At 43.4% G+C, this 17,004-nt stretch overlaps 1 protein-coding gene across 2 annotated transcripts in view; it reads left to right on the top strand.

Moving 5' to 3' along the window:
- The first annotated feature begins 870 nt into the window (after window positions 1-870).
- The window catches only part of B4GALT5 (beta-1,4-galactosyltransferase 5), an 86,208-nt gene continuing 70,074 nt past the window's right edge, over window positions 871-17,004 (top strand). For both annotated transcript variants that reach the window (XR_013230586.1, XM_077335592.1), the window contains exon 1: window positions 871-1,277. Coding sequence is in view for 1 of the 2 variants with exons in the window: in XM_077335592.1 (XP_077191707.1) it covers window positions 1,154-1,277 (124 nt within the window). In the remaining variant the exon portion in view is untranslated. The remainder of the gene's footprint in view (window positions 1,278-17,004) is intronic.

The following is a 17,004-nucleotide window of genomic DNA, read 5'->3' as shown; positions in this document are numbered from 1 at the left end:
TTTTTAAACTCACCCAATTAGGGAGAATTTCTACAATCCCAGCAGAATGCAGGAATGACTTAAAGCTAATGAAAATGAGAAAAGGCAGGAAAACGGAAGGTTTCAAACAGCCAATTTGCCATCACCAATCAACAAGTACAATTTTATTTGACTGCAAGGGCATATCCAGCTCCCTTCCCCGAATATTTTGCTCTAGCCAGCTTTGTGGGGGTAAGGCTCTTTTCCTTCACTGTACTGCTGAGTCTGGCCACTGCATTGGCCATTTTCTCCCCAACAAGTGACTTAGGTGATAAAGCATGTCTTTTTTCGTTGCCACCGACTAATCAACAAAAAAGAGTTTTCATAGAAAAGGAATGAAATAACAGCTGGTTCTAAGGCAGCCAATGGAAAGGACATCAGTGTCTCTCCTCTCCCTTAAGGAATATTACTGTGATAAGGCGGAATATAAATTCCTCAATTAAAAAATATATAACTATCTGCCCTTTAAGGAGTCCGTGATTTTTAAGTCCCCGAGAAGGCGGGGGGCTGGACTGGATGGCCTTTGTGATCCCTGCCAGCTCTGTGCAATTCCGACTCGCCATGACTCACGAAAGCTCTTACCCTGCCCTCAATTATTGTCACTCTTCAAGGCGCACCTGGACTCCGGCTCTTTCCTATTATTATGAGCGAAAGGAGGAGGGGGAGAGAGAGAGAGAGAGAAGGGCGAAGTGCAGGACGACGAGTTTGCGGACGATCCCTTACCGAGAGCCGCCGAGCATGCGCGCTGGAGTCCTCGCCCGCTCAAGGCTGCGGCGAGGCGAGCTTGCGGACCGACCCCTGGCCCCGCCCCCTCGCGGCCCCGCCCCCGCCGCTTCGCCGGCGCTTGCAGGAGCCCCGTCAGGGCGGGGAGGGGGGAAGAAAAGGGAGGGGGTCCTCCAGCAGCGCCGGCCTCTCATTCATGCGGCGGCACGGCCGGCGACGGGACCCGGGGAAGAAGAAGGGGCGGCGGAGGAGGCGGCGGGAGCGGCGCTGAGAGCGGCACCACCACCAGCAGCGGCAGCGGGAGGAGGAGGAGGAGGAGCCGCCGCCGCCTCCGCCAATTCCCCTCAGCCGGATCGCGTCGGCGGCGGCACTAGCAGCAGCAGCAGCAGGAGCGGCGAGGAGGGGCCGGACCATGCGGTGGCCGCGGAGCCCTCGGCGGCCCTGGCGGCTTCCCCGGCGCTCGCTGCTGGCCGCCCTTTTCCTCTTCTCGCTCTCCTCCTCGTTCCTCTACTTCGTCTATGTGGCGCCCGGCATCGGTGAGGAGCGCAGAACGAGAGCCGGGCGGCGGAGGGAGGCAGGCAGGGAGGGAGCGAGAGGGGCTGACTGGGCTGCCTGAGGCGAGGGAAGAATTGGCGCGGGAGGTTGGAGGGCGGGGGGGGGGGTTCCATCGCCTCGCTCCGAAGGGTGTGTGGGGGCGTGCGCGCGCATTCGGTCTGAGCGGGGGCGGCTGGGGGGGGGGAGTGCGGCGCGCGCGAGTGAGTGGGGGAGGGGGAGGGCTTCCCCCTTCAGCCTAACGGTCGCGGGAGGGAAGCCCCTTCTGCGCTGGGCTCCGGCTGGAGGGAAGGAGCAGCCCAGCTGCGCGCGTCTCTCCCCTCCCGCCAGCCCTCCTTGCCGCAGCCTCGGGGCGGGCTCGGGCTCTTTCCACACACGCGCGTCCCTTTCGTTTCTCTCTCTCTCCCCCCCCCCCTTTCCCAAGGCCGCATCAGGAGCCTCCCCCACCTTCTCCTCGCCCTGTGCTGTTTATAAATGGAGGCGGTGCCAGAGAGGCCTCCTGTCTGCGGCTTCTCTCTCTCTCTCTCCCTCTCCCCCCTCCCATATACAGCTTTCCCTCTTCTTCAGTGCCCCCACCTCGAAAAGACCTTCGGGTGCATGTCTGAATGTTATGGTTGCCTGTGACTGAATGTGGGGCTTTGCCAAAAATATATGTGCATGCATATATTCTGTTTTTAAAAAAATGATTGTATCATTCACTGTTTTGCTTCCTTACTTTCCTTGCATCTCTTTGATTATTTTGTTTTTAGATGCTCTTGAAATTGCCGCATCCTCTTTGGCTGAAGTGGAGGGAAGCTGATGTGCTGGGGGGGGGGGGGGCGGGGTTTGTTCTCTGGAGCTATATGTTTTTGACCTTTGCATCTGCAGGGCCAAATCTTCCCAAGCTTGATGTCTTCCTTCCCCATCATTTCTGTGTGATCTCCTTTACCTTCCCCTCCCCTATGCGTGTCCATGACCTTGACAAACACACCACTTTGCCCTCACTCTTTCTGCTCTGAAGCTGAAGGGAAGAAAGATTGGTTGGGTGCATGGGAGGTGAGGGGGAAGATGCACGAGGGTGTAAATTCCCTTGGCAGCAGCTGGGCATCAGTGCTTCTTTCACAAAGGCCTGAAGGAAGGAGATTTTTCTGCATTGTCTGTTCTTGTGACTCATGCTAGTTAGTGAAGATAGTGGGGAACTAGGTAACTCTCAAATGTGCACTTGAGAAAGCTGATTATTTGCCAAGAGGGATGAAAGGAAGTTTACAGTGGATTTGATTATGGTTAGTGATGCTGACACTGTGTGTGCAACACACACACACTCACCACATGCCAATGTTGATAGTTAACTGGGATGTTCTGTTGGTTGGTACATTTCTGTCACAAGGTGCATATTTTTCTTCAAGGTGTCTGTATCATAAGAACCCTTCCCCTGACAGCTTGTGATTTCTGTGCTTTCACTTGTCTTTGAATATTGGTTAAGTGAAAGCTTTTGATGAGCTTCCTCTTTTTCACATGCTGTGTTAGTGCTATTCAGGGTGGTTTAGGAATGTGGTGTTCTAGATGAGAATTGGTTTTGGAAGTTGGAAATGCTTCGGGGTTTTCGTAGAGTGCCTTCATTCAGGAGATCAGCAATTGTCATGTCGTTGACAGACTTTGGCTGTAGAATAGGAGTAACATAAATGTTAATGGATGATGGGTACTATGTTGTTGTTGTTGTTGTTAGGTGCGAAGTCGTGTCCGACCCATCGCAATCGCATGGACAATGTTCCAGGCCTTCCTGTCCTCTACCATTCCCTGGAGTCCATTTAAATTTGCACCTGCTGCTTCAGTGACTCCAACCAGACACCTCATCCTCTGTCATCCCCTTCTTCTTTTGCCCTCGATCGCTCCCAGCATTAGGCTCTTCTCCAGGGAGTCCTTCCTTCTCATGAGGTGGCCAAAGTATCTGGGCCTTCTAAGGAGCAGTCAGGGCTGATCTCCTCTAGGACTGACCGGTTTGTTCGCCTTGCAGTCCAAGGGACTCACAAGAGTCTTCTCCAGCACCAGAGTTCAAAAGCCTCAATTCTTTGACGCTCAGCCTTCTGGGTACTATAGTAATTTGCTATGTTAATGTGTAATATGGTGAGGGGTTTGGAGACCAAGACATATGAGGAAAGGTTGGGGGAGCTTGGTTTAGCCTGGAGAGGAGACACTGAGAGGGGATCTAATAACCATCTTCAAGTATTTAAAAGGCTGCCATGTAGAGGATGGAGCAGAGTCATTCTCTCTTGCCCCAGAGGGACGGACCAGAACCAATGGGATGAAATTAATTCACAAGAAATTCCATCTAAACATCTGGAAGAAGTTCCTGACAGTTAGAGCAGTTTCTCAGTGGAACAGGCTTCTTCCGGAGGTGGTGGGTTCTCTGTCTATTTTTAAACAGGGGCTGGATAGCCATCTGACAGAGGCTGATTCTGTGAAGGCTTAAGGGGATGGCAGGTTACAGTGGATGAGCGATAGGGTTGTGAGTGTCTTGCAAAGTGCAGGGGGTTGGACTAGATGACCCAGGAGGTTTCCAACTCTATGATTCTAATATTATTGCACTGGGAAAAAGCATAAAGATGTGCCTGTTGCCCAAAAGGACACAAGAAGAGCTGTCTGTACAAGAACCACCCATCCAAACCATACTTTGTGTCCTTGGCCTGTGATAATGGTACATTGTGACAAACAGTGTAATTTAGCAAGGTCATGTAGTCTGTTTCCAGTTTGCTTGGCTACATGCTTATTTTCCAGCTCTAGGAAACAAACTAACAGTTTTCTATTAGTTACTGAGGAAGGTCAGGTTTGCTTCCCAATTCTGATAAATTCTTGAGGCAGACAACGATCTTAATAGTGAAATACTGGACCTCAGAGAGGTAGCATATGGATATTATCACTAGTTCTCAGTGAGGAAGGATATAGGTATTGGTAGAAGCAGTCTCTCAACCTTAGGTGGTTGTAGGTTGTTTCATTTTCTTCTGAGCTCTTAAAGGCTTGCTGAGCTATGATCATCTGTCATGATCTGTATATTAAAATCTTGTATTTATATTTTTTCATTCGATTTCTGTACCACCCCTTACAGTGAAGTCTCATTTTCGATATTAGAACTTTCATGCTGAATTATTTTGACTTTGTTGATTCAACCTCAGTTTCATATACATTCTTCCTGTGGTATTGCACATACTGAGAGAAAGCAAAGTAGGATTTGCTTCTGAGAAAGCTATTATGCAAATAATATCTCAAAAAAAGTAATTTATCTTCTTTGTTTTTATGAAATGGTAGCTCCTTTAATGGTGCTAGTGCATCATAGCTTTGCTTGGTCTTCTTCGGAGTAATTTCATTCACTTTATTTTCATGATAAATAAGGCAAAATAGGATATTGTATCCAGGTATTTTGCTGTTAGGAATGTTCAGATCTTAGAATCTTTGATACTGTCTGTTTGAAAAATACCATCATGCAAAAAGAAACCAGGAGATGCAAGATTTTTAAAAACAGTTTTTATTAAAGGTTTTTTTCAAAAGATAAAAACTAAAATTCTAAAGAAAGAATAAAGAAAAGTATAGAAACAAAGAAAAGACTTCTGGTTTTCTCTACCACAAATATAAGTAGTTATATATCATTTTACAATTCTAGAAGGAAAAAATCACTTCTTTATCAAAACCAACACATGTTCATTTTTATACTTAAATTGCAAAAAGTCCATAAAGGGTTTCTATTGAGTAATAAATGTAGATACTGTATTTTCTCTAACCAAAATAGTAAGTTTATCTATTTCTGCAATTTCCATAATCTTTACCAACCTATTATTGGTGAGTAATATAAATATTTCCATTTTTGACCTGCCATTGTCATTTTCATAGATATATAAAAACAAAGTTTTATAGAATCATAGAATAATAGAGTAGGAAGGGACCTCCTGGGTCATCTAGGCCAATCCCCTGCACTATGCAAGACACTCACATCCCAATCACTCACCTACTGTAACCTGCCACCCCTTTGCCTTCACAGATTCAGCCTCTCTCATGGCTTATTTTGAGTTGGCTGTCCATTAGTCTCTAAAGAAAATTGTACTTTAGGATCTTTTGGATTAATGAATGTATTTATATCCAAAATTTTTATGCTTTCTTGCACCTCAATCATAAATGGTAAAATGTCCCTTCCTGTTGTTCACACTTCTGACATACATTCAAAATATTTTTATACATATAAACTAATTTCACTCTAGTATCCTTTTATTTCTCAACAGTATCCATTCTTTCATCTAAACTGAACAACAAGCGGCAAAAATAGTTCAAACACAAGATGCCCAGTCCTTTCTTTTGTATCTTCTATTAAGGTAAAGGTATCCCCAGTGCAAGCAACAAGTCATGTCTGACCCTTGGGGTGACGCCCTCTAGCGTTTTCATGGCAGACTCAATACAGGGTGGTTTGCCAGTGCCTTCCCCAGTCATTACCGTTTACCGCCCAGCAAGCTGGGTACTCATTTTACCGACCTCGGAAGGATGGAAGGCTGAGTCAACCTTGAGCCGGCTGCTAGGATTGAACTCCCAACCTCATGGACAGACAGCTTCAGACAGCATTTTCACTGCCTTACCACTCTGCGCCACAAGAGGCTCTTGTATCTTCTATTACCTTATATTTAACTCCTGTTTTTATTCCCTTTGCCATATAAATTTAGATATATCCTCCTGCCATTGAAATGGTGCATCAGTTGTTAAAACAGGTATTGTTTGAAACAAAAATAACACTCTTGGCAAAATCACAGATCTTAACCGCAGATACTCTGCAACACAGATACAGTTGAACTTTAGCCCATCTTAGCATATCTTTTTTCACATATTGCCATATTTTAAGGTAGTTGTTTTGAAAAGACATAAAATTCATATTTGTCAAAATGATACCTAAATATTTTACCTTTCCCACCTTACCAACCTGTTCTATTTATCAGTTCTGTTCTTGGGTTTTTGCTTTGTTAACATCTTTGTCTTCTATTTATTTTGAAGACTGCTAATGCACCAATTTTTTTTCAGTTTAGCCGTTAATAACTTTATTCCCTTGAAAAAGTCTTCTAGGTCTAAGACCAGATTGTTTGCAAAGGTTCTTAGGACTGTCTTAATCTTTATGCCTGTTATCCTTTCATCTTGTCTTGTATCTCTATTCAGTATCTCCGGAACTAAAACAGAGGACAGTGGGCAACTTTGTCTTGTTCCTCCTTGTATTTCACATAGTTTAGTCAATTCTCCTTTGAGTATTATTTGTGCTGCTTTCACCCATTATATCTATTCTAATACATTAAAGAGAAAACCTAGTTCAAATTATCAAAAGCTTTCTTTGCATCTAAGATCAAAGCAGGTTGTTTTTCATTATGTTTTCCCAAATACTCAAATTCCTAACTGTTCTGATATTAGCCAGCAACTGTCTTTTAGGGGGGAAACTAACATTAATCTTCATACATCATTTCTTGCAATCCCCCCTTCAGCTGAAATCATTGTAAACAACTTGTAATCATCATTCAATAATGATATTGGCCTATAATTTCTTGTTACTGTCAAGTCCTGTCCATCTAAGGAACTCTTAATGGCATTTGCCTGTAATAACTTGGGCATTTATACCATAGTCTGACTATATAATTTCACTTTGTCTCATTGGTTCAGCTTGTGTTTAGTGCAGTGGTCCCCAACCTTTCTGAGGCTGGGGACCGGCAGGGCATTGGACCGCGCCCGCGCGGACCGCACCCGCTCATCGGGCCGCGGGCCACGCCTGCGCATTGGGCTGCACCCGCGGGCCATGGCCGGCGGCCCGGCCCTGATTCCCTCTCCCCGCCCTCCCGCAGTAAGAAGCTTCCCGGGCCGCAAGCTTGCGGCCTGGGAAGTTTTTTACTGCGGGAGGGCGGGGAGAGGGAGCTGCAGCCCAGCGCCATGGCCTTCGCGGCCCGGCACCGGGCCGCGGCCCGCAGGTTGGGGACCACTGGTTTAGTGTATGTGGCATTGAACTCCTTGGAGGAAGTGGATGGTAAAAATGCAACTGTGACTTGCCAGTGTACAAATATGAAACACAGTAACACAGTAATTTTCTGTGGTTAAAGCAACAGGCTAAAGCAGAAATATTTAAATGGAAAAAATGCTTTTACTGTTGTTGGTATTTCAGTCCTGAATTCAAAGAAGCAAAATAGACATAAAATTCACTGAGGCAGGGTATGCTAAAAGTGACCCTGCGTAATCTGACTAATCAAACTGAACATTGTCCACATACTGTAGCATACTAAGCGCTTGAAATCTTTTTTGTAGTTGCTTGGATACAGGAAAAAGTAGAAGCTTCTTAGAGCTGTATGTGGCTGGGCAGGTGACAAACATTCCTGAAAATAACTTGTCTAGCTGCAATTAACTTCATCTCCAGGCACCAACTTCCATGTGTATGCTTATAGCATGCTGAATGCTGAACCATTTAGCTTGGATATGTATTAGTCCTTCCCAGCAGTTATGGGTTAGCTGTACCAGCTGAAGTTTTTTGTCTCACCCTAGGCAACTCATGTTAGTGATTTACATTGCAGCAGTAAGGTTACCATGGGCATGGACCCACATGATCAGATTGGCTATGTTATGGTAAGGAATTATTTTGTAGTTAGAAATCCTGTGGGCTACGTTTTTCTTATGAACTTCTAATGTTTTGTATGCTGCAAAATGAACCAGGGGTGGGCAAACTGGGGCCCTCCAGATGTCCGTGGACTACAATTCCCATGATCCCCTGCCAACAAATGCTGGGGACGTAGTCCACAAACATCTGGAGGCCCACAGTTTGCCTATCCCTGTTCTAAACAGTAAGTAGCACATTTGGAATTAACTTTGTTCTGCAGGCAGTCCATGTCTTGGAATGCTATGGCCAGCATTTATTCATTGTGCTTAATGCCTGCTTTGCATGAATGTAAATTTATGCTAAACAGACTAATTTCCACATTCTACTGTTGCAAGTCAACTGGGCTTTTTTCAGTTTCACTTTGGATGAATTCTGTTCTCACCAGGTGAGAATAATAAAGTCCCAATAATGAAGAGATGGTTTCTAAAAAAGGAAGGCAGTGAGATGCAGCTGCAGAATGCATGAAAATGGAGATGTTAGCTGGGATATGATGTCGTATTCATGCAAATACATTATGCAAACTGTAGGTCCTGTATACATTGCTATGATGAATGGTGAACAGCTTGCAAATGTGCAATCTATTCTAGCTATGTGGCATTCTTGACCCTGCACTGCTTCCATACTAGTACTTGCTCTTTAAAGTAGCAGAGAATATAGACTTTTCTGCCAAGTGAACCTGGAGTTCACATGTGCTATAGCAACTGGCTGTACCTCTTAGATGAGGCTTACCTCACACTTTGTAAACTCTGACTCTAGACTGCAGTAATCCTTCTGTGACTAGAGCAGAGCAGCTTCAATAGCTGCTTCCTAATCCTCGTTTATAATTCTTTTTTATTTTATTGATTCCTGTATCTGAGAATCATGAATTAGTAAGAACATATGAGCCTTTGTGGATCAAACCAGTTCTCAATCTTGTCCAGTATTCTCGCACTGTGGCCCACCTGTTACTGTGGAGGGCCAGCAATGGGGTATAGAGGCCCAGGCCTTTCCCTGATGTTTTCTCCTGGCACTGATATTCAGAGATTTATTGCACCTTGTTGTGGAGCTTCTGTTTACTCACCACATAAAGAAGCAACTTCTGGATCCTCTCCTCCATGAATATGTCTAATGTCCTTTTCAAGTCATCCATGTTTGTGCCATCACTATATCCTTTGGCAGTGAATCCCACATTTTAATCAGTCATTCAGTTAAAGATCTGAATGACTATTGTCTGGCCTGAATCTTCTGCCTGTTAACTTTATTGGGTGACTTCAAGCTCTAGTATTTGGGGAGAGGGACATAATCCTAGCCAGAAAATTTTTATTGGAGGACAAATGAGTACTGTTGTGGGGCAAGCACATTATTTACTTCATTAATCAGCTGTACTGTAGTGCAAAGACTCTACAAGGGGTCTTCCTACGAAGAAGGTGAAATAATCCTTTGAGTTTAAAACCAAATATTCCCTTCCTTTATGATCAGTCTTGTTGCGGTATGCCAGATTGCAACCCCCCCCCCAATGTATCACCATAAAAGTGTCCATTTCTTCCTTTAAACAGATCTGTGATTTGTTAACAGATCACAGAAGGAGGTACGTTTTCTTGGATGGACACTTTGATTCCCAATACCATTTCCCACTGAATCCCAAAGTCTAAACCCCTTCTCTGGTTTGGCTTTGTGTAACTTGCTATAGAAGACTTAGTAGCTGTAGGCACTCCAGCTAGATGTCAAAAGCCTTCACAAGTGGGTATAGAAGTAGATTCTTAACATCCCCAAAGCATTACTATTTGTCTCTTCCACCAAGTTCTGAATGTTTCCAAGATTTGTAGCTTGCCCTTTGGGCATGCCATATCACTCCATTTAAAAATGACTTGTTCTTCCTGGTCCAAATTTCAAAGGTTGCTATTAAATCTCTCATCAGTGTAGTAAAAAAGACTGAATTTGATAACACTGAGAAGGGGTCTCTTTTTTTTGGGGGGGGAGTATACTAGCAAGTAGAGCCTCTTGTGGCCCAGAGTGGTAAGTGGCAGAAATGCTGTCTGAAGCTGTCTGTCCATGAGGTTGGGAGTTCGATCCCAGCAGCTGGCTCAAGCTTGACTCAGCCTTCCATCCTTCCGAGGTCGGTAAAATGAGTACCCAGTTTGCTGGGGGGTAAACGGTAATGACTGGGGAAGGCACTGGCAAACCACCCCGTATTGAATCTGCCATGAAAAAGCTGGGGGGCGTCACCCCAAGGGTCAGACATGACTCAGTGCTTGCACAGGGGATACCTTTACCTTTATACTAGCAAGTACTGAAGTCTTCTGAATAGTTTAACACTAGAATCACTGTCTCCAAACCCAAGCACAGGGAATATTTTGGCCACGCATCTTTTGGAGGAAAGAACAATACTGTACCAGATCAGGCTACATACCTACTGCACTTAGTTAATTACACTATGCTTCATTTGTATAACTAAATTTAAAGAGTATATTAAAATATTTATGGCAGAGGAAGTTATGGATTTTTTAAAGACTTTATCAATAAGGTCTTTCCTCATCTGAATAATTGGTATCATTGACACCTAAAAATCTTGGCAGGTGAGAGATAAATGGTTCATAGGAATATGCAAAGAGATGTATTGGGTTTCTCTGAAGGGATCATTGAATGGTTGCTGCACTCTTAACCCTAAGCTCAGCACAGCATAGAGCATCCAGCATTCCCTTCAAGGGAAATTGTGTTAAATAGAATGTGTATGCCTGAGGTCTTAAGTGGTTTCCCTTAACATCTTCCAAATACTGGAAGGATCTGTGTGTTTGTAAAAGAGTTAACCATTTTAGGATTGGGCAGGATAAAACCCCAAATATTTCTAGGAAGTTTCATAGGAAGAATGCCCTTTTTATCTGAAGCAATCTAGATTCCCCCCTCCATTGCCTTTTTTTCTGAGAACAGTTGGTAGAAGTTCTTGGATGAAGTAGCATATGTTGTCCTCAGGTTTGTGACTCATGTATATGTGCAAGCAGCCACAAGGTGCAGTTCCACACAGCAAGCAGTTATACCTGTTACTATGTAACTATATTTAGTGCTCTGAAATCACTACAGCTGCCAATATAGACAACTGCTATGTTGTATAGTCACCTGTTTTTACTCAGCCATACTCAGTTCCCTTTCTTATTACAGCCCCTGTTCATATAGCCTATTTTACGGTCAGAGGGGAAATCCCCCTTCCCTTCTGCGCCAGTAGAAAATATGAGTTTAATTCATTGCATTGAGCTATACCTACAAGGCTGTTGGTGTGCATGAACTGGGCTGTTGACTGCAGTGTAGACTTTGAGGCTACTTCAGACGCAATAAGGATCTTAAAAGCCTTATTTGTGCTTGGACTTTCTTGGATTTTCTTTGTCTGCATGTAACCCTCAGGGGTCATTTGCTGTGCAGTAGCTTGCAATGCTCTTAAATGCCTGAAATGAGGAGAGAGCTGTGCTTAGGCTAGCACGGAGTGCTATGCAGTAAGGCAGCTTACAGTGGCTTGTGCATTTTTGGGTCGATTAGGATCTGTTTCATGCATTTTTATATCCAGTTATGGAGATGCAGACACGGATCGGCTTAGTCCTTCTTGACAAAATAATTTTAAAGAGTTGCTTCTGTGGGAGCAGGGGATGTAATAAACTAAGGTTGGGAAGGAACATGACTGTGAAGGCAAACTTCAATTAGGCCTGCTCTGATAAGATTTAAAGGAGACAATAGTGAGAAGAGTTGCTGAAATGCAGGGCTTGTAAACATTCCTGGCAAAGGTCAGACTTGAGTTATCACATTGGGATTTCAGCTTTTGTACACTTCTGAGATAATGGGCCAGTTCACACATCCTTGGTGCTATTTCATCCTGTCAGTGCCCCATTGGCTTGTTGACAGTTCATTTCTGCCAACAGCCCAGCTAGCTAAGTATGTGATGGTTGAACCTTCCCGTTTGAAGAGTGGCTCATTGTTGTTCTTCCCCTGTGTTTGCTAGAATGGATGGTAGCCATTTGATCACCCCAACTTTAGACATAACTCAAATTCAGGCATTGGTAGAAATGAGCCCAGATGTTTGGGGATTCAGTCTAGGAATTTAGGAATCATTTCAGTCAATTTTATACACTTAGTTTATATGCTATATAGTTTGTATAAGGTATATTTCACGCATTGTGACATAATATGCATGCTTCTAGAATACTTGGCAGCCATCTCTTAGTTTCTACATCCCCCCCCCCCCATCTTTTCTTTGAAAAGTTCAGGGTGAGGCTTTCTATCCCACTTTTTTTCCCATAACAACACTGTAACAGTTTCATGCATTCAACTTGGCCTGACCCAAGCTTACCCAGTGAGTTTCACATCTGTGCAGGTCTTTAAACCCATGTCTTAGTCCAATACTAAGTGGCTTTCTATTTTTGGTGGTGAATCCTCTGACACTGCATGCCAGAGCTGCTCTGGTGGTAAAGAACATTGAGTCGCTCAGAGAATTCCAGTGTTCAATCTGATTTGTGTAGTTAGGGAAAGGTATCAGTTTGGGGAGGAGTTCTGAAATACAAGCCAAGAGAAAACGAGTATTTCGACAGAAGGGAAATCACTGAACTCTCACAGCACCTAGGCTAGAGTTTGTGAAGGGTGATCAGCTGCTAGAGGCAGGAGGGAACAGTGCTGTGTACAGTAAACACAGCATATGGTGGCTAATGTAACTGGTATTAAATAAGCAGTGGACTGAAAAGCAAGGATTCAAGGAAGCCATGAATAGCAGAGGTGTGGAGCTGAAAATGAGTACTGGGGCGGAGTAGAGGTCAGGGGGCTTGTTAGGCTAAAGTACTAAAGAGGCATAGTATTGCTGGACTTTGTTTGGGATTTCTGCCAGTTGTGGCTTTTATCATCACAGCAGCATTATGACTTGCCAATACTAAAAGGGAGGACTGATTTTCTCATTTATTTAGTGGATAATAATTAGCTAGATAATCATTAGCTAAATTTACTAGGCTTCTAGTCCATTGTTTTTAGCAAAGTTGGACTAATAGGATACTTCAGTTTAGTTTGGCTTTGTTGTTATTCAGGTTGATGATTGGGGGGATTGCTAAACCTTCAAAATATTCTCAGAAAAGAGCCCTTCCTAATGCTATTTGACTGCTGCTTGTACTTTCCTTGAGCCCCAGTGTTCAGTCAGCTATCTAACTCTGTAGGCTTTAATTATTGGTTGCAAACTGCAACCTGTGAAAGAGAAAACAGTAAACACAAACCTACCATTTAGTTGTGCTGGGTATCTGTTGTGCCTATTTTCAACTATCTTTCCTTATTTCCAAATCATACAATAACTACAATTATATTTGCTTTCTTATAGCTGTCCTGCTCTTCCAATACTATTGCTCTACTTCCTCTCCCCGTCATATCCACAGCCTGAAAAAAATATTCAACGTTTTGTTATCAAACTCCATTTCTCTTCTGCTCTGGAAGGAGATTAGCCCTGTAGGGTTCCTTAAGGTTGCTTTGTAAATATTTCGCCAACATAAATTACAAATACATAGGTACACAATCCATAAGTTCAGACAAAATGGACTGCAGATTATAGTAAAATAGCTGTGCCTTTGGATTTCTAAGTACAGCCAAGTACTGTCTGTGGCCTTTTCCTGCACCAGTTATGTAAACATTTTCAAAGTCGTTTGTAAAGGGATGATGAGCTATTGTTGACACAAGTAATAGTAAAGATCTTTTAATGTAGCACCAGTAATTAGAATCACTAGTCATAGTCTGACTTTCTATTGAATAAATATGAGTTATGCTTAATGGTAATTTATATATGTGAAAATCTTTCTGCTAGACATAAATGCTGTCTCAATCATTCTTTGCTTTTCTAAGGCAAAAACCTTGGCAGTCAATCATATACTGGCATGAATATGATTGGTTACCATGCAAGGAAATTCTGATGTCTGTAGGGACAGTTCACCCCATGGTAACTTATTCCAGTTTGTTTTGATAGCTATACAGGTTTATATATAAAGAAATGAAATTAAAGTCTGATTGGTCCTGGTTTCAATTATTGTTTGGTCCTCATTTCAACTGAACAATTAAGGAAAACCCATGTTCATTGCGGTCTTACTGAAGTACTGAAGTTTATGGGCCTGTCCATCTATTCCAGTTTAGAATCATAGAATAATAGAGTTGGAAGGGACCTCATGGGTCAGTTTGTGTTGCGATGTAATAGAAAACTTAATGCCCATTGTTCAATATAAAAGTCGTCAAATTTCTGTCGCTCTGATATCTCCAATAATCAATCTTGCTTACAGTACAATATATCAAACGTGATTAAGCCTGTTGTTAGTATTTGGGAGAAGCTATCCTAGTTTGCAAAAAGAACAAGAAATTGCTCCTGTTTCATGAAATGCTAGTACAATAGTCGTGAGAGGCTTGGGCTGCACTCTACTGCTTCAGGGGAGGGCAGCCATAAAAATGTGGCTTGTTGCATCCAAGAGAGATACTGGAGTGGAAAAGGGAGGAGTTGAACCCAGTGTCAGAAACTCCCTCCTGGTTCCCAGCTGTGGCCTAGGCTGTGGAGAGGAGGGGACTGTGCTCACCTGAGTCATTCTCCTATCAGGGTGCTCCCTGTTTGTCCCTTCTTGGCTGCTCTCCTTGTTAGGCCTGGGACAAGGAATCCATGTAGGCAGCCAGGAATATAAATCTTTAAAGTGGATGAAATAGCTTATCTGCTTTAAAGATTTTACATTCCTGGCTGCCTACGTGAGTTCCTTGTGACTTTCAATTTTGATGGTGATTTACCATATACTCCCCCTTCTTGTGTCTAGCTCTGGGGCAAAAGCAGTCCCAAGCACTTTTTCCTTGGTTTGGATTATGGGGGAATAAATTGGCCTTTATCGTCTTTACAAGTTCACCCCTTAATTACTTTATCCAATCGTTCTTTGGAGCTGTCCTCCACTTCCCTTGCTGGAACTTTATCCTCTACTAATCAATCAACTCCCTCACTATGGGGACATGATTGACACAGCCCTGCCTTCCAACCCAACCTCTGATGGTCAGCTGAGCCCCAGGAAGGGTGTCTGCCTCTGGCTGCCATCAGGCTACATCCCTGCCATTCAGTCAGCCCATTGGGCCTACAGGGGCTTGTCATGGTAAGTGGGGGGCGCACAACAAAGTTGATGCTCATATTGAAATATAGCTTGAAATGTAATCTTCATGGCTGCAAATCATGGCATATGAATGTAGCTTTTAATTAAAGAACACACACCCTTTCCTGCAGACAGTATCTGGATAATGTGGAACTATTTCAATTTTTATGGTGTGAAGGATGGATAGGGGAGTACTGATGTGGTGCTTTACTACAGTGACACATAGACATTAGTTGTATAGTCTCCTGCTCTTCTCCTGTGTTTCTTTCTCAGATGCAAGGTTTTAGTTTAGTTATTGGAATATACTATTCAGATTATGAATATTGGAAGTCTTTCTGCTTGGATTTCTTTAATCTTTGCTGTGGTTTGCCTTTCTCGGGGTGTTTTTGTTTACAGGATACTCTTTGCTCTTGAGTTTCGCATTGGGTTTCTTTTTTCCTTCTTCCTGTACTTGTAAAGGTAAAGGTATCCCCTGTGCAAGTACTGAGTCATGTCTGACCCTTGGGGGGACGCCCTCTAGCGTTTTCATGGCAGACTCAATACGGGGTGGTTTGCCATTCCTTTCCCCAGTCATTACTGTTTACCCCCAGCAAGCTGGGGACTCATTTTACCAACCTCAGAAGGATGGAAGGCTGAGTCAACCTGGAGCCGTCTGCTGGGATTGAACTCCCAGCCTCATGGGCAGGGCTTTCAGACTGCATGTCTGCTGCCTTACTACTCTGCGCCACAAGAGGCTCTTCCTGTACTTGTACTTAACGGTAACTCTTTCAGTGGCTATCAGCAACTGTAGAAAAAATGCCAGGGAATGCCCCATACCTTTAAGTGGTCAGAAGATAGCACAATACTCTTCTGGATATAAGGATAAGCACAGCTACACTTACAGCAGCTTGCTCAACTTTTCTTTGTCAGCAGATCAGACTCTTGAAGAGCTCTTGAGACTTAGTAGTTAAACCAATACAGATGGGAAGTAGAATGAAAAACTGACAAGGAAAACTGAGGGAGGATGGAGTGGAAAAGACTGAGGAGCATGACTCTCTTTGAATTCACCCCTCCCTTGCTGAGATGATAGAGAGAGCATACATTTTTGTGTACCCCTATTAATTGGAAAATGGCCTTCCAGTGCTAGTGTATTAAAGCTTCCAGAGGTTTTCTTGAGTCTCAAAAAGACATGAAAACCTAAGGCTGGCTTGGTTTTCCTTTAGTCCAAAAACGACTGTTTCTTCATGGTAGTCTCTGAATATCTCTGTATATCATACTCATGGGATCTCAAACGTTTCAGGGTTTTATGATTTCTAACCATTTGTTTGGAAGTTATTTAGCTGGGGGTTTGGAATAGAGATAAATCCCAATTCAGAAATCCATATGCCATTATGAGTAAAGCCCTTTGGTTATTTATACTTTCCTCTCCCATGTATTGCAGAATGTTGTATATGCAAACCCTTGGGCTGCCATTTTGACTGGTCAGAAAGAAATATTGACCACTCTTTAAAAGCATTAAGGGAAAGCGTAACTGTGCTGTTACACAACTACTTCTATTCTACATTTTTAGAAACTTAAATCACAACTATTAAAATATCAGGTAAGATTTATTTAATAGCTCTGCATAATGCCAGGAGGCAATAAAGTTTTCCTTAGTAACAGCTATTTCCAGTGAGTCCTGACATGGATGCTTCAGGCTATCCTGATCTTATCAGAAGCTACAAAGAGTTGCTCTTTATACATTGCTTTTCACTAGGAGTCTCAAAGCAGCTTACAATCACATTCCTTTCATCTCCCTACAACAGATACCCTGTAGGTGGAGCTGACAGAGCTCTGACAGAACTGTTCTGTGAGAAGGAGCTCTAGCAGGATTGTGACTAGCCCAAGGTGATTAGCATGTGGACGAGTGGGGAATCAAATCAAGAGGATCACAAACTGATCAATTGACAGTGTTTTAAAGGAGGAAGTTCAGTGTTGGTGTAAAAGGTGATACATATCAGG

The sequence above is a fragment of the Paroedura picta genome, chromosome 4 (assembly GCF_049243985.1).
Source record: "Paroedura picta isolate Pp20150507F chromosome 4, Ppicta_v3.0, whole genome shotgun sequence".
Taxonomy (NCBI): Eukaryota; Metazoa; Chordata; class Lepidosauria; order Squamata; family Gekkonidae; genus Paroedura; species Paroedura picta.
Note: the sequence above shows the minus strand (reverse complement) of the source record. Positions and strands in the feature narration are given on the sequence as shown.